General features: G+C 48.3%; 1 protein-coding gene across 1 annotated transcript in view; it reads left to right on the forward strand.

The window, feature by feature from the left end:
- CACNA1A (calcium voltage-gated channel subunit alpha1 A) overlaps positions 1–23180 on the forward strand; it is a 191293-nt gene that overhangs the window by 55810 nt on the left and 112303 nt on the right. Inside the window, 1 exon segment of the mRNA XM_038771461.1 lies at positions 22921–23012. Coding sequence (XP_038627389.1) covers positions 22921–23012 — 92 coding nt within the window.

Raw genomic sequence — 23180 nt, forward strand, 5'->3', positions numbered from 1 at the left:
ATTGCTACTTCAGGGTTCTCCAGGCTGCCTAGCCTCACCCAGGAAAAGCAGGGGCTGAGAATGCTGGTTCTGCAATTTGGAAGGCCCTAAATTCCCCCTGTGCAATCTGGGGAATTTTCACTGTAGATGATACATGCGGGCTGGATGATTCACATTCTGGCACTCTTTTTTCCGCCCTCCCCCCTCTCCTCAATGATCAGGAATCTATCTGCGTAAACTTGCTGGACTAGTCCTTGTTCTACGAAGGAGGACGTGGAGAAGGAGGGGTGGGGCGGAAGTCAGGCTGGGCTGAGTCAGGTATTGGGAAGAGAAAGAAGGTGAGGTGGAAGCTGTGGGTAGCCCCGAGCACTTGAGGGGCGAAAAGCAAGATGGCTGTGGGTGAAGATAGCGACCAATTGAAAAAGAAGGTGATGTAACTTGAGGTCATTCTCCAACTCCGTAGTTCAGAGTCCTCAGAAAATGGATCTCTAGGAGTTTGAACTTCAAGGTGCATGTGAGGATGAGGGAAGGGGTGGAGCAACTCTGAAAAAGGAACCAAAGTTCCTTGTGTTATTGCATCCCATGCTGTTGCTCTTCATTGAACATTGACTGTGTCTGTCTTGCTCTGGGAAAGGGAACACATTCTCAGGATGTGGTGTTCTCTTACCTACCTCTTCCTCCCCTCTCCCCAACCATGATGAAATATAGAGGTCCGCAGGAAGTCAGAGGATAGTGAGGAAGGAAGCTCGTCTCTTGTAACGCTGCTCTTTTACTCTGCTGGCTGCAGACATGAGGAGAGTGACGAAGGATAGAAAGAGAAGCGTCAGGAACTTCATTTCTGGTCTGAAGATTGTGATGCTGGCTCAGCTCAGGGAAGAATGGAGAGAGGGAACACAGCCAAAAGACAGTGCTCATACATTTGTCAGCCCTCTTCACACTCCCTGGAGTCAGGGAGAGGGGCTTAGATTGGGCCTTTGAAGCCAGATCATTTCCTTTGTACAGTAGGGATTAACCCAAAAAGATTAACTTGTGAACCAAGGGTGCCTGATACTTAATGCCCCCCCCCCCCCCCCCCCCCCCCCCGATCCAGGAATAGAGGGCAACCCAGAAGAGAAGAGAAAACAAGCAGGGGTTTCAAACAAGCAATTATAAGTGACTCAAAGCTGATAATTGGCTACCTACCACTAAGAGGAGCAATGAAGCAATAACATAATCAGTGTAAATATGGAATGGTAACAGAGGCTTCCCTGAAAGAAATGTAGAGACGAGGTTTGTATTTGCTGACTGTACACTCAGGAATTAATCGATTTGGCAACAAAGGGAGGCTCGATAGTAAAGGGATTTGTGAGAGAAAAGGGGAGCAGAGAAACAAGGCAACTCAGGCTAATGCTTACTGCTGTCAATCAACCCATCAGGGATAGTCATTGAGTGATTCCTGTGTGCAGAACATAGTACTGAGCACTTGGAAGAGTACAGTACGTGATCTCTTCCCTCAAGGAGCTCACAATCTAGCCTTAGGCTCATCCCCAGGGGTAACTGGATACGTCAAGGCCGCTGAAGAACGTGACAAGGTCTAGTATCATCAACATGGTGAACTGACCATACACTTGCTTTTCTCCAATCAATCAACGGTATTTATTGAGCCCTTACTGCGTGCAGAGCACTGTGCTAAGTGCTTAACCAAAGGTGGACATCGGCGGCTTTCTTTTAGCACCGCCATCCCCCTGAGGACCCCAAAACTCAATTAGGGGAATACTAGCTAAGCCATAAGGTAACATGACAGTACCTCCAGGAAGCACTGACCCACCCATCTCTTTTGGGGAATGAGGGAACGTTTTCCTAGTGCTAGTCTAAATGTCAGTGGGAGGAAATCTTGGGATGGCCAATCACTTCTAAACTCTAGCCGTTGCTAATAAGGATGAGATGTGCATTGGCATTTTTCTCCCACAAGGGTCAAGAGTCTGGGAATAAAATGGGCACATCGTGAGAGTCAGTGCTGAGTATCACTTGATCAGTTGTGTCGATTGAGCGCTTTATGTGTGCAGAGAGCTGCACTAAGCGCTTGGGAGAGTACAACTGAGTTGGTAGATGCGTTCCCTGCCCATACAGAGCTTACAGTCTAGATACAGTCTTATAGTCTTGTTGCCAACTTGTACTTCCCAAGCGCTTAGTACAGTGCTCTGTACACAGTAAGCACTCAATAAATACGATTGAATGAATAAATAGAGGATGTTGTGAGGTGACTTGACAACTGTCGGATCATTCATTCGTTCAATTGTATTTGAGCGCTCACTGGGTGCCGAGCACTGTACTAAGCGCTTGGGAGAGTACAGCGTAACAATAAGCAGACAATTTTCCTGCCCACAACAGCCCAGCCTGTGGCTGCCTTTACTGTATCTGATCGGGCAACTTCATGGGGCTTTTCAAGTAAGACCGGCTTGACCAGTATATGTAAGATACCTTAGCACGTCTCGAGCCGTAGGCTCGGTATAGAAATGACTAACCGACCATAGGACACGTATGTGCCAGTGCAGACATGGATGGACATTTCTCAGTGTCTTGGCACATAGGCCGTCCCTGGAACACTATCTTGAAGACCTTGATTCCTCTTTGGTGGGCCAAACTGCACCCCTTCCCATCTGTGTCTTCTCCTTTTGAGGACCTTTCCTAACCCCTTTTCTTTTAGGCTGTATAGCAAACCAGCAGCCCCTATTCAACTCCATTCCCATAGCCAGAGCGCTCTCCTCTGGGAATGCTGCATTTGGAAGAGAAGGGGAGATTGTATCAATGAGCTTGTCACCATGGCAACAGTTATGAATGAGCCAAGGAAGGTAACCGTGGAGATGGTGTGAATGAGAAATGGCCTGTTGCCATGGAGATGTGGTGAATGAGGAAGGCGCCCACTGGCGCGATATATCATCGAGATGGAATAGTCAGCATGGAGTTGGCACATCTATTTTGAATCCTCTGAGTTATAAAAATATATTTTAATAAAACCTCCCATCCCACCTCCTTCCCTCTCTCCACCAACCCACACCATTCCCCACCCCTCATCCTACAACTCTCACGCACTCCCAGATTGTAAAATGAGCTTCTCTGGCGTCTCCTGCCATTGGCTGTTTAGGGATTTCTGCGTCATCACTCCATCCTCCCCGATATTAGTCAGCCTTTGCTGATTCCCACCCCATTGACTTGACTTTGACATAACCACCATCTCTACGGCCGGATTGAGAACATCCCAGAATAGATGTTGGCCGGCAGGCAGGTGGGCGGGAGAGCGTGCCCTCGGAGTTTTATGCTTGTGGAGTTGGCCGATTCCCCTTTAGCAAATTTACTGGCATTTACTTAGGTCCTTTCTGAGCCCAGTACAAACTGGAGCGGAACTCATGGAGCTCCCACAATGTACCACGCCCTACCTATTCAGAAGTTCCTGCCCTCTGGGAGCTTGGATTCAAAGGGCTGGGCTACTGCTTTCATTTTCCTAGTCTGGACCCAGTTAAGGGGCTGACGCCATGGGTTTTCAGCTCAGGATAAGGGGGACAAAGCCATTGGTTTTTGTACTCCTTGTTTCTACAACTCGACTCCCCACCTTCCTCACCTCGGGGCCCTCACAAGACTTGTGAGATTCCAGCCAGGCAGAAAAGACCTCAAATTTGGTCTTCCGAATCCCATCTGCACCCTTCCCAAATCTTTTTTTTTTATGGTATCGATTAAGCACTTACTATGTGCCAGGCACTGTACTAAGTTCTGAGTTAGGCACGAGCTAATCAGGTTGGACATAGATCAGTGTCCCGCATGGGGCTCCCAGCCTTAATCCCCATATTTTTCAGATGAGATAGCTGAGGCACAGAGAAGTGGTGTCTTCCCAAGGTCACACAGCAGACAAGTGGTGGAGCTGGGATTAGAACCCAGATCCTTCTGACTCCCAGGCCCGTGTTCTACCTGCTGGGTCACACTACTTCTCATTTGCTCCACACAAAATTTATCTGAAGTAAATTAGGTAACCCACAAATAAGCCTCTCAGGAGCCTTGAATTGCAGCCCCCTGACGTTCAGCCAGAACAAACTGGTCTAATCGTAGTATTTGGGATGTTTAAAGCACTTAGTAGGTCTCAAGCACTGTACTAAGTGCTGAGGTAGATAAAAGGTCATCAGATTGGCTACAGTCCCTGTACCACATAGGGTTTGCAGGACAGGAGAGGGAGAACAGATCTTTGCAGCTAAGCAGGAAAGAGCCTAATTCGGGAATTCAGGAGCTGTTGTCTTGCCTGGAGGCAGAAAGTTGAACTGGAACAACTCTTGAGGTCTTAGAACAGTGCTCAGCACTTAGAGTAGTGCTTGGCACATAGTAAGCGCTTAACAAATGCAATTATTATTATTCTTTCCACTTTATGATGCTGTGGTTTATCTTTCCACGAGATAGTCCTTCCTCCCCAGTTACGAATGCTCTCCTTGACAATAATTGCCAGTATTGCCAGCGCTTAGAACAGTGCTTTGCATATAGTAAGCGCTTAATAAATGCCATTATTATTATTATTATTATTATTATTAGTGGATATAATGTTTTGGAGCCCTACCCCACCTGCAGCCTGTTAAATGCCAACCAGAACAAAGGTTTTTCATGGTCTGTGCCTCTTAATAGGCATTTTGTTCAAATTAATTGGATATTAACATCACTTTCCTTTCCCCTCCCAGCTCTTGAAATTTACAGGGAAATTTATTGGAGGAAGAGCAGGAGTTATAAAGGTATTGTCAGAAACGCTTTAGGGATGTACACATCACTGCTGCTATCCTACCTCATGAGATGGGGTTTGAGTAATTATGTAAAACTTAAGTTTTTAGAATCAGAGGTTCAAGTCCGCTCCTTAATACCAGCCAGAGTCAGGGGGGCTTTCAGGTGAGTTTTGAAGGAGGTAAATAGTTGGTAGGGGTTAAATGCAAAACAGCTCCTATTATTCAATACCCTCACTTGACCTCATCATCTCACCATCAAAAAAGATGTTTTTGAGCTTATAAAGTGTCCGTAACACTGTAGCAGGACTAGACATTAATTATTTAAATTGAAGCTGGCCCATCTTCTATACAGTGAACCCATTATTGAGTAGGGATTGTCTCTGTTGCCGAATTGTACTTTCAAAGCACTTAGTACAGTGCTCTGCACACAGTAAGTGCTTAAAAAATATGAATGAATGAATGAGATCACGGTCTACAAATACCGTGAGCCCTAAATGGAACAGGTAGCGTGTGTCCAACCCTTCCCGACCCCCGATTGGCTTGTATCTGCCCCAACACTTAGTGTGGTGCTTGGCACATAGTAAGCCCTTGATACTGTCAGCGTCATTATTGGAGATTGGGGTGTTTGGATGGGGGAGACAAACACCAAAACTAACAATTTGAAACATCAAAGATGACATGTCAACCCTTAAACAAGAATTGCTCAGCAAGATTACTCAGAGCAGCATGGCGATTCCCCTTTTCTTCCATTCCAGTAACTGGAAAGTGACCTAGAGTTCTAATGTCTATGGAAATTCTGTTCCTCTACCTGCCCTCTGCTCCTTGTGAGGGGGAGCTCCCTCAGGCTCAGGCCTCAACCTCTGAGATAAGGGGAGGAACCTGCGGTCATGAAATCCAGCCTCAGTGGCAGGAGGCTCAGGCCATACTCTTCATTTACCCGTTCATGGTTCAGCTCTTCTAGACTGTAAACTCGTTGTGGGCAGGGAATGTGTCTGTTCATTGTTATATTGTACTCCCCCAAGCTCTTGGTACAGTGCTCTGCACACAGTAAGTGCTCAAGCAGTACTATTGCTCGCTCGACTGAGAATTCTCTCTACAGATGCTTCCTTCATTTCCCCTTCACCAAGTTTGTCCTTAATGCTCTGCAATCTGGATTTTGCTTCCATCCCTCATTTGTTCTGTGACATCTCCACAAGCCTCTTCTCTGTTCTCATTCTCTTGGACAGCTTTGCTTCTTCAACCCTGGAGGCCATCCTCTTCTCCCTGAGACTTCCTGACTTTGCCTTCCTGGTTCTTCATACTTTATCGATGGCCGTTTCTCGGTCTCCCCTGCTGGCTCCTCTTCTCCATTAATCGTGGGCCTCCCTGCAGGTTCATTCCTTTCCTCTCTGCTCTTCTCACTCTTGACTCATGCTCTCGGAGGGCTCATCTGCTTGCACGGTTTCAGTGCTCACTGAGTCCCTACCCCCAGCTGAATGTGGGTGATTCACGGAATTACATCTCCCGTTTTCTCTGGCCCTGATTTCTTTCCACTTGGCTGTCGCATCACCGCGTAAAGGTTGTCAGATTTGAAACTGAGCTTATTACCTCTCCGCCAAACTTCCCTCTTCCCAACTTCCCCATCACTGTCAACGCTACCACTGAAGTCCCAGATCACACACAAGTAAGGAGCCATCGACTCCTCTGTCAATCCTCCCCCGGCCACCCGCACACAGTAAGCACTCAATAAATACGATTGAATGAATGAATGCTTGGCACATAGTAAGCACTTAACAAATACCATAATTATTCATTATTATTCTCCAGTCTCCCCTTCACCCAGGAGAAATAATCCTTTTCTCCTGGGGTGATTGCGATGAATCGATCGTGTCACTCTCTTTCCCAGAAGCCTCCAGTAGCACCCAATTGCAGATAGAATTAAAATGGCAAAGGACGAACTTCAAAGAACTCCACGAACTGCACCCCTCCCCAACCTCTTCCCACCCCCACCCCTTATCTAATCAACCTCTTTTCCGATTTAGAGTGGCAGAGAATTTGCTGGAGATGTGGGATTCTTTTCCCAGAGCCCTGTAAGAGCTGTCTAGGTACTAAATAGGGAGATTGCCTTGCTTTTTCTGTCTGCCTTCATTCTGTCCTCCTTTTCATTGCTCTCTGCCACTTTCCTTCCCAGGGTGGTGAAGACTGCATCACACTTACGGCTTTCTCAGAATAGGCTCTTTTCACATAAGGACTTCTATAAATATCCACCTGATGATATTATTTAAAGGCATCCAACAGCCTAGGAAGCTGCATTGCTAATCTTGTTATTAAAAATAGCGGGAGCCAGCAGGAGGCATGTCAGCTCTTCTTTGATTTTTCTCCATTGTACCTGTCCCCAGGTGGGCTGAGGCCTGGCAGTTCTCCACCAAGACAGGTTTGGGACTGTCTGCCTGGTTATAGAGTTACAAAATCAAGTGCTTCTTCCCAATGTGGTTCAGAGCTGGCTGAGCTTTCCCCTTTCTCTCATGAAAAGGAGCATTCCCTTTCCCACCATATGCCTCAGTTTCCCCACAGGTGGAATGGGGAGGGCGATCCATACTTTCCATTTGTTGCCCCATGGATGTTGTAGGAATGAATGAGAGAATTTTGGGGCCAAATCTTTATCTCTTTGAGATTGTAGCATGACCTAGAGGGAGTCAGAGGACCTGGGTTCTAACCTGACTCTGCCATTTGCCTCAGTGTGCCTCAGTTTCCCCAACTGCAAAGTAGGGGCTCGATACCACCTGTTCTCCCTCCCACTTAGACTGTGAGCCCCATGTGGGACAGGGACTGTGACCAATCTGATTATCTCATGTCTACCCTAGTGCTTACTACAGTGGTTGGTACTGTAAGCACTTATCAAATGTCATCATCATGATTATTATTGTTATTTCTTGGAAGTAGGTGTTGTGTGCAATACGTATCTGATTGGAACGGGGTGAAAGAGGCAGTTTCGTGGAAAGAAAGAAAGAACTTTGGAGATTGAATTTTTCCTAAACCCGCTATCTTCCTGTCATGAAGTGCACGTTCCCCACTCCGCTCTTGGTTGGGAGTGTTTAGGATGGAGGCTTGCTAAGTCATTTTCAAGCAATCGCTGGTGTGGTAACCAAAGTCCCATCTTTGTTTGCAGAGCTAGAGACCGACTGTTAAATCCTGCCTGTCCGGTTCTTGGGGGGTCGGGGGTGGGGCAAATCAGTCCAGGAACACTCTTCCTTCATTCCTCTCCTGCCGAAGTTTCTCTGGTTCTGAGGAAACACGAACCCACACTCTTGGGGACAGTTGAGAATCAGCTCATTCTCCCCTTGGCTGACTCCAGACCCTTTAAGAGGAACCCCAGAAAAGCCTGGCTCTGAACTGAACCCAAAGGGTTTATGGGGAACCAGATCTTCCCTTTATTTACCCCACCTTCAGTCCCATGGGTTCATACTTGTATTTTTTAAATTTATATTAATGTCTGCCTCCCCTTCTAGACTGTAAGCTCCTTGTGGGCAGGGAATTAGTCTGTTATAATAATATATTGTACTCTTCCCAAGTGCTTAGTACAGTGTTCTGCACATAATAAGTGCTCAGTGAATGCCATTGATTGGTCAAAGGGACAGGAAGAAGCCGGGGTGGCCATTCATCAAATCTGGCTACTTCCACAGGGCTGTGAAGCAACATTATCTGAGCGGGGTTAGGGTGAGTCTTACGCTGAGAAGCAGCATAGTCTGGTGGAAAGAGCTCGTGCCTGGAAGTTGGAGGACCTGGGTTATTGGCGTTGTGGGTAGAGCACGGGCCTGGGAGTCAGAAGGACATGGGTTCTAATCCCGACTCCGACACTTATCTGCTGGGTGACCTGGGGTGAGTCATTTCACTTCTCTGGGCCTCAGTTACTTCATCCGTAAAATGGGGAGTGAGACTGTGAGCCCCACAGGGGGCAGGGACTGTGTCCAACTCGATTTGCTTGTATCCACCCCAGCGCTTAGTACAGTGCCTGGAACATAATGAGCGTTTAACAAATACCGTCTTTTTATTTTTAAATCCGGCTCTACCACATGCCTGCTGTGTGACCTTGGGCAAGTCCCTTAACTTCCCTGTGTCTCAATTTCCTCACCTATCAAATGGGGATTCAGTACCTGTTCTCCTTCCCTTTTAAACTGCGAGCCCCGAGTGGGACAGGGACTGTGTCCAACCTGATTATCTTGTCTCTACCCCAGCGCTTTGTACAGTGCTTGGCACATAAGCACTTAACAAGAGCCATTGTTATTATTGGAACCTACTCCAGTTTACCCCACTTTTTAAATGATCAAGCCTCTGAGTTTAAAATAATAATAATTATTATTATTATATTTAAGCACTTACTATGTGCCAAGAACTGTACTAAAGCACTTGGATAGATACAAGATAATCAGGTCAGATGAAGTTCCTGTCCCACACGGGGGCTCCCAGTCTAAGGGGCAGGGAGAGCACGTATTTCATCCCCATTTTACAGGTGAGGTAACTGAGGCACAGAGAGGTTCAGTGACTGGCCCAAGATCACTCAACAGGCAAGTGACGGAACCCCTGCTCTCTCCAGACTCCCACAGCGTGGCTTAGTGAATAGAGACAGACCTGGGAGTCTGAAGGACCTGGGTTCTAATCGTGGCTCCACCATATGTCTTCTGTGTGACCTTGGATGAGTCATTTCACTTCATTGGGCCTCAGTTACCTCATCTGTAAAATGGGGATTAAGTGTGCGTCCCCTCGCGGACAGGGACCTTGTCCAACCTGGTTAGCTTGTATCTACCCCAGCGCTTAGAATAGTGCTTGGCACATAGTAAGCACTTAAGTACAACAATAATAATAATAATAATTAGTATTATTGTAGTGTTTGGAGAGCAGCACTCAAGGAACCTAGAAAAATTGAGGATCCTGTTTCAAGCCTGCAACCAGGGATCTCACTCTAGAATCACTCCTCCTCTCACTTGTTTCTCAGCAAGTGAAAGGCCCTGGGAGAGAGACGTTTCTAGGTCAGAGCATCCTAGATCTAGGAGTGAGACACCGCAGCCCACCCTACGATGGAAGTAGGAGGCGAGCGAGTGGGATCGTGTAGGGCAGGTTGGTGGGGGCTAGAAGAACGGTAACTCCAGTGGGCTCCAATTGAGGCAGCAGCATGGTTTTGTATGGTTTTTCCAACGTGCATTCAGGGGTCATCTGGGACTCATGCAGAGGGGACCCCCGCCCCTTAGGAACAGAAGGTATTTCTGGGAGATGGAGTGTTCAGGGATTGAGAAGGGAGAGGGTAATGATACCTTCTGGTTGGAGTCCAGGATTTTTTGGAAGAGGAAAGAAACCCCCAGCTTAGGATGAGAGGCGAGGGAAAACCGAGGTGCCATCTGGAGGCGGAGGCCCCAACTCTCCGCCTCCAGTTGGAGAGGGTGAAGGAGGAGCTGGGAGAGGTGGAGAGGTGACGTCGTGAATCCGCGTGGCCTAGTGGAAAAGAGCACGGGCCTGGGCGTCGGAGACCTGGGTTCTAATCCTGGCTCCACCACTCATCTGCTGTGTGACCTTGGGCAAGTCACTTCACTCCTTTGTGCCTCATTTACCTCTCTGTAAAATGAGGATTAAGACCATGAGCTCCATATGGGACGTAGACTGTTTCCAACCTGATTAGTACAGTGCCTGGTACATAGAAAGCGCTTAACAAATACTTTTAAAAAAATATCAAGGCCATCACTGGGCATCAAAGATGCCACTGAAAATTTATAGTCACATATACATTTTTTTTAAAAAAATGAAATCACATCTCTTCCCAAGAGGTCCTCCCTAACTAAACCCTCATTTCTTCCACCCCTTCTCCCTTCTTCATCACTTATGCGTTTGAAGCTGTACCTCCTAAGCACTTAACTCTTCATTCAATTGTATTTATTGAGCGCTTACTGTGTGCAGAGTTCACCTCAGTCCCACAGCCATAATTATGCATATCCATAATTTATTTTAATGTCCGTCTCCTCCTGTGGACTGTAAGCACCTTGTGGGTAAGGACTGTGCCTACCAACTCTGTTGCATTCTACACTCCCAAGCACTCAGTACAGTGCTGTGCACACAGTCAGCGCTTAGTAAATACCATCGATTGATTGATAGTCCAGTCTAGGATCGTGGGCATACCCGCACCTTGCAGACATCCACCCGTGCAAGATTCAAAGAGGGGGACTCCAGAGACTTTCCTTTCAGGTCTAAGGATCCTTTCGACTGAGGAAGCTGGCTTCATGATACTTGGAAGGATTAAACTCCTGCAGTTCCTGTGAGGGCAAGCCAAGCCAGGTGCTTAGTTGTTGCAGTGGGGACCAAAAAAAAAAGGCTTGGGCGTAATCAATCGTATTTATTAAGCGCTTACTGTGTGCAGAGCACTGTACTAAGCGCTTGGGAAGTACAAGTTGGCAACATATAGAGACAGTCCCTACCCAACAGTGGGCTCACAGTCTAGAAGGGGGAGACAGAGAACAAAACCAAACATATTAACAAAATAAAATAAATAGAATAGATATGTACAAGTAAAATAAATAGAGTAATAAATATGTACAAACATACATATATACAGGTGCTGTGGGGAAGGGAAGGAGGTAAGGCAGGAAGGATGAGGAGGGGGAGAGGAAGGAGGGGGCTCAGTCTGGGAAGGCCTCCTGGAGGAGGTGAGCTCTCAGTAGGGCCTTGAAGGGAGGAAGAGAGCTAGCTTGGCAGATGTGGGGAGAGAGGGCATTCGAGGCCAGGGGGATGACATAGGCCGGGGGTCGACGGTGGGACAGGTGAGAACGAGACACGGTGAGGAGATTAGCGGCAGAGGAGCGGAGGGTGCGGGCTGGTCTGTAGAAGGAGAGAAGGGAGGTGAGGTAGGAGGGGGTGAGGAGTTTCTGCCTGATGCGTAGGTTGATTGGTAGCCACTGGAGATTTTTGAGTAATCAGTGACAGGAACTATGGAATTTTAGTCAAATATGAAAGTAGTCTTTGGCAGAGAAAGTTTGGGAGTAACTGGTTTCGACCAATTCACTGCCTCTACAGAATAAATCCAAATTCAGTTCCCTGTCCTTCCCTCTCCTAGTGCTTCAATTCATCCCCCTGCTTGCTCCCCAAGGCTGCTTAGTGGATGAATGAAGTTGTATCTGTAAAGCACAGGGAGCTCTTGAGAGTCCATCAAATAATATTGGATTTCCACTTTACTAGGTTCTATGCAGTAGTTAATCCAAAATGCATGGTCCCTAGCCACTGGAGGCCTGCAATTTAATGCAAGGTTATCAGAGGCATCCTAAAAGGGAGTTCTTTTATTCAAGGGCAAAGGAGAAGGGTGGTTTGGGGTTTTTTTTTATATAATTCCTCCATTTGGGGGGTTAAAAATCCCTTGAGTTTTGATGTTGAATTCTCACAGGCAAGAGAGGGAAAAGAAAGGAGAGCTGTCCCGAATGGAATGAGAGCTTTAAGAGAAAGGGGTTAGCTAAATGCACGAGGTAAAGAGCAGCTGCAATACTATGGGGAATTTTAAAAAGCGCAGAGATAAAGCCTTCGGAGTCAGATGGCGCTGGCAGGGTCTGGACCAGAACTTTAAAGTGGAATAAAGCTGTTCCTGGCACTTTCAGGTGTGAGGTCACCTCCTGGGGTCTGAAGCAGTTTAGGCACAGAACCTGCTGATTCTACCTGTGCAATGGTGAGGAAATGAACTATGCAGGATTCCTCCACGATGCTAATTCATCCAAGTTCAACTCACCAGGGAGGATTCTGAAAAATTGCTCTTAAGGCTGAAGCTGTTCCCTTTTCAGGCTGTTGAACCCAAACTGAGGTCACTAGGGTTTTTTTTGCACCCTCCCCCCCCCAACCCCTCTTCATTGTTGTTTGTAGTGGGTGGGGTACTGAGGTAAATGCTAAGTAGGACAGCTGTGCCACTTCTAGTATAACCGCAGGATAGAAGGGAGTCTAGCTTGGCTCACTGGATCTCATTACTATAACCTACTGCTCCTCTAACCGCAGCCTACTCTGAGTAGTCTCAATCTCCTCTGTCTCACCATTGACCGCCTTGCACATGTTCTCCCTTGGGCCTGGAACTCACCCCACTCTCTTCATACCTGACAGTCCACCATTCTCCCCACCATCAAAGCCCTTCTAAAAATCGCATCCTCCAGTCAGTCGTATTTATTGAGTGCTTACTGAGCACTGTACTAAGCGCTTGGGAGAGCACGATAGACACATTCCCTACCCACAGCAAGCTTCCAGTTTGGAGAGGGAGACAGATAATAATAGAAATAAATTACGGATATGGACGTTGAGTACTGGGGGACTGGGGGGGGTGGCGGGGGATGAAAAGAGGGAGCAAGTCAGGGGGACAGAAGGGAGTGGGAGAAGAGGAAAGGAGGGCATAGGGAAGGCCTCTTGGGGGAGGCATGCCTCTGACGGAGGGGAGAGCGACTGATTGTCGAATATGAATGGGAAGGGCATTCCAGGCCAGAGGCAGGACGTGGACTAGAGGAGCCCTCATTTCCCCATCTCCCATCTGTATTGACATTGAACTTGGCTGTTTGCCCCCAAGCTCTTTGATAGTCATCCCAGCCCCACAGCAGTTATGTACATGTCCGTATCCTCTATTTCCCTCACCCCTAATCTATTTTAATGTCCATCTCTCCCCGTAGACTGACACTCCTTGTGGGCAGAGGTCGCCTCTACCAACTCTGTTGTCCTTTTCCAAGCAGTTAGAACAGTGCTTGGCACACAGTAAGCACTCAGTAAATACTGTTGATTAGCTCTGGCTTCTTTCTCAAGTCTGCTATCATTAAGTATTTATTGAGTGCCCACTGTGAAGAGGTGCTAAGAGAGGAGGCAACATAGCTCAGGTGCTGTGGAAAAAAAATTAGTCAACAACGGTATTTATTGGTGCCTACTGTGGGGAGAGGGTGGTTCTAGGTGCTTGGGTTTGGTATTTGTTAAGCACTTACTATGTGTCAAACACTGTTCTAAGCACTGAGGTAGGTACAAATTAGGTCGGACAAAGACCCCATCCCACATGGGGCTCACAGTCTAGGAGGGAGAACAGGTTTCCCCATTTTACAGTTGAGGAAATTGAGGCAAAGGAGGAATGAAGGTCACACAGCAGACAAGTGGCGGGGCTAGGATTAGAACCCAGGTCCTTCTGACTCCCAGGCCCATGCTCGCTCCACTGGGCTACACTGCTTACAACAGAAATAAATGCTAATGTTCCTGTGATTGAGGAGTTGACCCTAAACTTCCAAAGATGCTAGGAGGGCAGTTCCTGAAGTGGAAACAGCCTTAGCTAGCTCATCCTATCCCTTGGAGCTGGATGGGGACCAGTGGGAAATGGAACTGCAAGATGACAGCTCCAGTCCTGGCTGCTCCCCACCTGGTAGGTCTAACAGTCCCTGTCCCACATGGGGCTCACGGTCTTAATCGGTCTTAATTGGGAAGCTGCGTGGCTCAGTGGAAAGAGCACAGGCTTTGGAGTCAGAGGTCATGCATTCAAATCCCTGCTCCGCCACTTGTCAGCTGTGTGACTTTGGGCAAGTTACTTAACTTCTCTGTGCCTGTTACCTCATCTGTAAAATGGGGATTAAGACTGTGAGCCCCACGTGAGACAACCTGATCACCTTGTAACCTCCCCAGAGCTTAGAACAGTGCTTTGCATGTAGTAAGCGCTTAATAAATGCCATTATTATTATTATTAATCCCCATTTTACAGGCAAGGTACCTGAGGCACAGAGAAGTGAAGTGACTTACCCAAGGCCACACAGCAGACAAGTGGAGCTGGGATGAGAACCCAGGTCCTTCTGACTCCCAGGCCCATGCTCTTTCCACTAAGGCCACGCTGCTTAAATGTTGGGCTTTGAACTGAGCCATCCCTATTCTGGATTGCCGTCTGGTCACGGTCTGTGGTTTGACACCTGGAGCCTCTTCAGGATGGGAATTCAAAGAAAATGGGAATTCCGGGTTTTACCACAATGCCAAACCGTGGCACGATAGTTTATTTTGAACATGGGGCGAAACTGGGGCAAGGTTTCCAGGGAGCTCTGGTGGGAGAGAGGAGGTAAGACAGAGATCCAGGGAGGCAGAGACAGAAAGGGAGACCAAAAGGAAAACGGTCAAGGGTGTGGGAGGGAGCTCGAAGCCCTTGCCTTTTCCCTGGAGAAGGTGCAAAAGCCCTCAGGGAGGATGGAAAGTTGAATGGGAAGATGAGCAATTAATCAGGGAAGGCCTCCTGGAGGAGATATGATTTTAGAAGGGCTTTGTAGATGGGGAGAGCAGGGTTCTGTTGGATGGTAAAGGGGAAGGAGCTCCAATCAGGAGGGAGACCATGAGCAAGAAGTTTATGGTGAGAGAGCTGAGAAGGAGGCACAGTGAATAACTTGGCTTGGAAGAAAAGAAGAGTGCAAGCTGGGATGTAGTAGGAGAAAAGAGTGGCTAAGGAGGAAGGAGAGAGCTGATTGTCTTAAAGCCAATGATCAGGAGTTTCTGCTTGATGCAGAGAAGAGTGGGCAGCCATTGGAGGTTTGGGGGGAGTGAGAAGATGTCTGCAACACAGTGTTTTAGAAAAATGATCCGGCGGCAGAGCGAAGTATGGATGGCAGAGACTGAAGGCAGGGAGGTCAGAGAGGAGGCTGATGTGATATTTGAGATGGGATATGATAAGGGCTTGGATCAGCATGGCGGCAGTTTGGGTGGAGAGAAAGGAGTGGATTCTGTAGATGTTGTGAAGAAAGAGCCAAAGGGATGTGGTGACTGACAGAATATGCAGTTTGAAAGACAGAGAGGGATCGAACCACTTGGTATTCAGCTCCACAGCACTTATCAATAAATCAGTCATATTGAGCGCTTACTGTGTGTAAAGCACTGTACTAAGCGCTTGGGAAGTACAAGTTGGCAACATATAGAGACAGTCCCTAACCAACAGTGGGCTGTTTCCTCCTCTAGAGTGTAAGCTCATTGTGGACTCTATGAAGCACTTAGCACAGTGTTCCAAGCACATCATCATTGATTGATTGATCATTGATCAATTCATTTATACCGCCCAGGTTTTGGGATTGTGAGACAGGGAGGATGGAGGTGCTGTCTATGGTGATGGGAAAGTTGTGGAGAGGAGAGGGTTTTGGACATTTGAGCTTGAGGTGCCAGTGACGGCCAAGTAGAGATGTTTTGAAGGCAGGAGGAAATGTGAGTCTGCAGAGAAAGAGAGGGGCCAGGGCTGGAGAGGTAGATTTGGGACTCATTGGTGTAGAAAGGATAGTTTGAAGCTGTGGGAGCGAATGAGCTCCCCAGGGGAGTGGGTGTAGATGGAGACTAGAGGGGGACTCCTAACCAATTCTTGAGAGACTTCTACACAGTTAGGGTATGGGAGGCAGAGGAGGAGCCAGCGAAAGAGACTGAGAAGGAGCGGTCAGTGAATTAGAAGAATCAGGAGAGGGATGTGTCTGAGAAACCAAGACTTAATAATGTTGCCAGGAGAAAGGGTGATCCACAGGGTCAAAGGCTGCCGAGAGGTCTAGGAAAATTAAGATAGAGTAGAGGCCATTGGATTTGACAAGGAGGAGGTCAGTGGTGACCTTGGAGAGAGCATCTTTCGATGGGCGGAGGTTGCGGAAGTCGGATCGCAAGGGGTCAAGGAAAGAAACGGAGGAGAGGGGAGGCTGTTGGGTGTAAATGACCTGTTTGAGGAGCTTGGCCAGGAATGAGGGGAGTGAGATGGACTGAAAGTTGGAGGGTGCAGTGGGATCAAGAGAGGGGTTTTGGATAACCAGGGAAGCGTGGTTTTGCTGGAAAGCAGAGGGGAAGGAGCCATTGGAGAGTGAGTGGTTGAAGATGACAGAAAGGGAAGAGGAGTGGGCGCAAGTGTTAGGAGGTGGGAAGATGGGGTGGGGGGCTTAGAAACACAGGTGAAGGAAATAGATTTTGAAAGCAGGTGGGTGATCTCCCTTTGAGAGCCAATTGCAAAGAGAGCGTGGATCTTGGGGAAGAAGGAATTTGGGGAAGTTCATGCCTCATGCTTTCAATTTTGTCAACAAAGTTAATAATAATAATAATTATGGTATTTGTTAAGCGCTTACTTTGTGCCAAGCACTGTTCTAGGTGCTGGAATAGATACAAGTTAATCAGGTTGTCCCATGTGGGACTCTGTCTTAATCCCCATTTTCCAGATAAGGAAACTGAGGCACAGAGAAGTTGTGACTTGCCCAAAGTCACACAGCTGACAAGTGGCAGAGTCGGGATTAGATCCCATGACCTCTGACTCCCAAGCCCATGCTCTTTCCAGTAAGCCACACTGCTTCTCAATGGAAAGATCACTGGGGACAAGAGACGGTGGAGGCAGGGGAACTGGGGGATTTAAAGAGGGAGTTAAAGTGTGGTGATCCTACCCCCAACTGGGGTTAGGGGAAGCCCCACTGCTGTATCCGGGTTTGGGGAAATCCTGACACCAGTTGGAATGAGGAAAGGCGAGGACCTGGGCCTGTCACGGCCTACCATCGGGGAGCAGTTGGAGCCACCATCTTGAAGTTTCATTTCCGATCGGTCCGCATCCAGCTCCAAGGAGTGGGGTGAGTTAGCTAAGGCTGTTTCCACCACCTAATGCAGAGTGAGGGTGAAACTTGTAATTTAGGGGGAAGCAGCATGGTCGAGCAGAAAGAGCACGGGCCTGGGAGTCACAGGACCTGGGTTCTAATCCCGGCTCCACCAGGTGCCTGCTGTGTGACCTTGGGCAAGTCACTCGACTTCACTGGGCCCCAGTTCCCTCGTCTGCAGAATGGGGATTCAATATTTGTTCTCCCTCTTACTTAGACTGTGAGCCGCATGTGGGACCTGATTATCCTGTATCTACCCCAGCACTTAATGCATTGACTGGCCTATAGTAAGCACTTGACAAATATTATTTACTAATAATTATTTAATAATAGTATACTATTATACTCCACAGATTCCATTCGGAGGGCAGGGGGAGACCTACCCACTTGCCCCCCTGAAGTTGGCACCTATGCAGATACTATATAAAATCGTAGAAAACTTGATTTAATTCTGTCCCCTCATCTTTGGAAGGCTCTAACAAAGATAGGAAAAGTACAAAGAAGGACAACTCAGGTGATCTGGCGGAGGGAGCCAGCTTCTCCCCAAGGATAGACTGAATAGATTAGTAATCTTCAATCTGAAAAGATGCTGGCTGAGGGGTTATGGTCTCCATATTTTCCAGAACTTGGTGGGACAAAGGATGGGGTCTTCAGAAGGTGGAGCCTTCGAAGGAGGGAGTAAAAAGGCAGGAGAAGATCAAAAGAGAAACAAGAAGAGAAGCACAAACACACGATAAAGAAGCACACCGAGGCAGAGGGGCACAAGCCCAGAGACAGACACCCGTATGGAGATAGACATTCTGTCTCTTTATCTCTGAGACCCACACAAGCAAGGAAATGACAGACATACAGAGGGAGAGACACACCCAGACAGAGGAACATAGAGAGAAGGAAGGAAGGAAGGAGAAAGGAAGAGAGGAAAGGGAGGCACAGGCTACAAACTCACACAACCAGACACAGCATCACTCACTCTGATGCTCTTCCTCTCAGGACCGCCTGCCAGGACAGCAGCGGAGAGAGAAGCAGTCCCTTCCCCCACAGCTGCCTCCGTGGCTGCAGTCTGCCAGGAGCAGAAGCCAGAGATGCTGCTGCTGCCACCACCCCCACCAGTGTTGTTTAGCTGACGCAGGCTGATTCCCGGAGATTTTTGGCACAATGCAGCCGCCCCGCATGCGGTCCCTCCATCAGAGGTCCCTCGGGAGCGGACTGCGGAAGCGGCAGCTGTGGCACAGGCAACCGTGGCAGACGGAGTGGCGATGATGGGGGTCACAGAGGGGAAGGTCAGCTCTGCCATCTCTCCTCTCGTTGCTGCGAGCTTCCCGCTGCCCTGACCGCAGCGGCCAGGGCAGCTCCCACCATTCTGACTGAAAAGTGAGACTTTCAAGGGGTTTCATTAGCTGTCCCGTAGCACAACAGAAGCTGAAAATCCATGCCGGTCTCGCACAGTGCTGTTGGTCCAAGAGGAGGCGGGATCGAAATCGACAAAATCTTGAAGGGGGCAGACAGGACTAACACAGGATTGATGTTCCCCACATCTCACCACACCAGGAGGAAGAGGGGGCACTGTTGAGCTTGATGGTGGTAGATTTAAGACCAACATTTCTTTCCCCGGGGGGTGATAACCTGCCACGGGGAGTTGTGAATGAAGAAAATCTCAATAGATTCCAGGAGGGCTTGGATAAATTCGTGGACAACAGATACAAAATGAGCATTTAAAGGAAAACGTTATGGGTGTTGGGATAGATAGAAAAATGAGAAGGCCCAGGAAGGGTTTGGGTAAATTCATGGAGGATAAGTCCAAAATGTATTAGCGGCACCTATTCGGGTTGTTAGGAGGATGAATGAAAGGATATAAGACCATATGTAGGGTCATCACTGGAGCAGAAAAATGGTCCTTCCAGCCCAGGAGTCTGCTTCCGATGCCTCAAGGAACCATTTGATGGCTGCTAACATCTCAAACTCTTCCCTCTCTAATGCTTTCCATCTAGTAATCCATTATTTACTCCTTGTCCAAGATTTCATCCAAAGCCCTCTGAATCCTACTGGTATTTTTGGCCTGCACAATGTTCTGCAGTTGAGCGCTCAAGTCCCTGACCCACTGAGTCCCGCTAGATTGTAAGCTCCTTTGTACATTTGTACCACCTCTGTTGTACTCTTCCAAAAGCTCAGCAGGGTGCTTTGCAGACTGGACATGTTCAATAAATGCCATCAATCAAAAGGAAAGCAATCATCACAGTGTTCCTCCAAGAGTTCCTAGGAGAGACTGTTGAGACGGAATACTGCTTCGGATGGACACGTTTTGGCAACTCGCTTAGATTTTTGTTTTCTTAACTGTTCCCAGAAATGTCACGTTTCATTGGCACTGGGGTTTTAGGGATGGTCCTCTGTCGAAGAAGGATGTACGGCAACATGACAGATGAAACAGAGGCCCAGGCGCAGGAAAATCCCGGGTCATTGATTCCTCCCCAGCATGCTTTCCTTTGATGCATCGTTGGTACAAGAGATGTCAGTGTTAACGTTAACAGGCCAAATTGCCCAAGGTTCTCTCCCACCCCTTTTGTTTAGATGTGCGTCCCACTCTCCTTTCTCTCTTCCCTGCTCCCCAAGTTGGAGTTTCCTCCAGCTCTGTTCCCAAGATGGAGAAGAGATCAGAGACCAGCTGTGGTTCAGATGGGGTTGAGGTGAAGGAAGGGATGTAGCTTTGGGTTTATTTTAGGTTTGGTAAAGAGCAAGATGGAACCTTTGCATTTACTGGGCAGAAAGAAGAAATTGCTTAGGCTACCCTAACAAAAGAGCTCTTGCACAAATGGCCTGTGTGTCTTTGTGTGTTAATCAGGTTGCCTTGTTGATTGGCTTGAAGAGGAATTAACATCAGGCTGCTTTTTAGCTTTTGTCTGTTAAGATGAAAATAATTCAGCTGAGTTCCCTCCCTCCCACCCTCTTCAATGAGTGTGCTCTTCCTCCTTTTCCCTCTCAGTTTTTAGACTGTGACTTTTGCTGACTCATCTATAAAAAAGAAATAGAGGGGAATGGAGTTGCTCATTGACCATTTTAATCCCCCTAGTGACTCAGCAGTGATTCACATTTTCGTTACTGTAGAAAAAGAATCTAGTCAGGAAAAATGAATTCACTCACGTGAACTTAGCCATGGGAAAGGCCCCTTTAAAATGGACCCCATTTAAAGACCACTTTCCGCGGGCTGGGTGGGGAATCAGGCGACTTGTGCTTTTCTCCTTCCTTGAATCTCGATGGGTCCCAAAGGCCCAACCCATCTGGGCATGAGGGCTCTAGCTCCCCTTCCTGGGAATAAGGTCTTGCTGGGGTGGAACCAGACAGCTGCAGGGCAATGCTGCGCCACAATTTTAGGGTAGGAAGCAAAGATGAATCCCTGCCCATCTGAAACGGCAGAGGTATGGGTGGGATCAGAGTGTAATTGGAATGTGGCGTAACCCTGGGGCTCATGCCCCAGATCTTGCACACAAGAAGCTAGGAGCTGTAGGAAGTGACAGCAAGCATGACTTCAATTTTCCGGAAGAGAGGGACGGAGAGAAAAGGACAAAGACAGAAAGCACCCATGAACCCTGTAACACAGTGCCAAGGTATTGGTTCAGTACTGACGCAGAGCAGTGAACCCACCTTCTGAGTCACCAACACCCTTTCCAAGTTCCTGACCCTCCCTAGGTTTGCTTTGTGGCAGAGACAAACCTAGCAACCCTGCCCCTTTTGCAGAATTGATGAACCCAGTTATGTAGCCCTCAAGGATACAGGGTGGAGGATGAAGAGAGTTCCTTTAAGCAACTTTATGGCGTTTGCTAAGCACTTACTACGTACCAGGCACCTTACTAAGCACTGGGGTAGATACAAGTTAATCAGGTTGGACAGAGCCCATGGGGCTCACAGTCTTAATCTCCATTTTACAGACAGGGAACTGAGACACAGAGAAGTTAAGTGACTTGCCTAAGGTCACACAGCAGACAAGTGTTGGAGCCAGGATTAGAACCCAGGTCCTTCCGATTCCCAGGCCCATGCTCTACCCACTAGACCACGCTGCTTCTCTAGCAACTTGCATGTTGTTGCTAAAAAGACAGTACAGTGAAATGGATTTGATCCTGGTCTAGAGACCCGGGATCTAACCCTGGCTCTACATAGTGCATGGGCTCAGTCTTTAATGTGGGAATGGTGCCTACTGAATGCCAGGCGCCGCACTAAGTGCTTGGGAAGAGCAACCAAAGCACAGAACACAGTCCCTGCCCACCGGGAGCTTACACTCAAACAGGGGAAACGGACCTAGAAATATGCACCAGCAGGGAAATCAGAATAAAGTTGAATGTTCAATCGAATATAAGCATTTATGCATTTTACAGGTGTGGTGGATGGTCATGAATAAACAAACACAGAGGTGCAAGAGGTATCTGATGGGTTAAGTTTCTGGGTACCGATAACTAGTGAGGGGAGGGCTTGTTGGAGGCGGTGGGATTTGGAGCCTTCCATCCAGAACAACGAATGAGCCTCAGTCCTGAGACTTCAGGACCAAGAACCCGCCTGAAGGAATCGATTATAGTGCTGGTGGTTTATGCATAGCCATCTGGACTCTCTCATCACTGCCAGTCATTTGTGGCCAAAGCGACCGCAGCATAGTATCGGTACTATGCCCTGCAGGGCGTTGCCTGGGTAGCCATGGCGGTCTTTGCTGCCTAAGTTGGCTACCTGTTTTTCAAGACTCCTGCTGGGCCTGTCCACCTTGCAGAATGAAGCGACAGGTTCTTTGGTTAGAAACTTTGACCACGGACGACCTAGCCCCAGCAGGCGAAATTGGGATTAGAAGCCAGGACTCCCAAGTCTCAGAACAATGCTCTTTCTACTGGCCCAATGAGAGGGCTAGTGGTATTTTAGGTGGACTTTGAAGGGGCGGAGGGTTGAGGCCGGGCGGATTTGAGGGGGAAGGAAGCCTCGGGCCCTGGGGACGATGAGAACCAGGGGTTAATCTCTCTCTCTCTTCCAGGAAAAGCAGGGTTGCTGTCCCCCGTCTCCTCCGACAAAGTTCCATCCCTACCATTGGGAGAATAAACGAGGAAAAAAAGGCCAAGTCTAGAGGGAGTTGTTAATCCATGTTTGGTCATCTCCATTTGTCTGCCCTACAGATTTGGACTTGGTCTTCTGTAAGCTACATCCAGGGCCTCAAAGGGCCCCACACATATGAAGCTCAGTAAACGACGGAGGTCTTTGGTCCAGAACACGATTACCAGTGACTCTTATTATCTTAAATCAGAGATCCTCTTCCCCCAATCACTCAATAGCCGCTACTAGAAACTGGTTCTTTTTCTCAGGGACTTGGTCAAATTCCAGTTTGGGTTGACTCTTGAGTCCCCCATCCCTTTTAGGGACGATTCAAAACCCTCACCCCGTTTTGAAGGGCAGGTAAGGGCCTTGTCACTACCAGGTTCATGTCTGACCTGCCCCCCCCCCCCACACCCCCAACCCTCTCCCCTGCCCTCCCAGCTCTGATCTGGTTTGTGAGGTTTAGGCTTTGGGCTCTGACACCCACCCTCCTGCTCTCCCTCAGCCAAGGGGACACCCTCATTTCTCAACCTATCTTCGTTTTCCCTTTCGTTTGTTTCTTTCAGCATCTTGGCGAAAGTTGGCACTCAGTTTGACCTACGGACCCTGAGGGCAGTTCGTGTTCTGCGGCCACTAAAGCTGGTGTCTGGAATCCCAAGTGCGTGAGTCAACATCCTGCAAAGTCCTTAGTTAATGCCCAGCGCAGTACAGTGTCGTTCCCCTGCTCTGAATCGCCTCCTGTTAGAGCCCGGCACGATGGAGCCTTACGCCGGCCGGAAGCCCGGGGCCCAATTTGACTGGGCCAGTCTCGGTCCGGGCCGGTGCC

Source organism: Tachyglossus aculeatus, chromosome X2 (genome assembly GCF_015852505.1).
Source record: "Tachyglossus aculeatus isolate mTacAcu1 chromosome X2, mTacAcu1.pri, whole genome shotgun sequence".
NCBI classification, from domain to species: domain Eukaryota; kingdom Metazoa; phylum Chordata; class Mammalia; order Monotremata; family Tachyglossidae; genus Tachyglossus; species Tachyglossus aculeatus.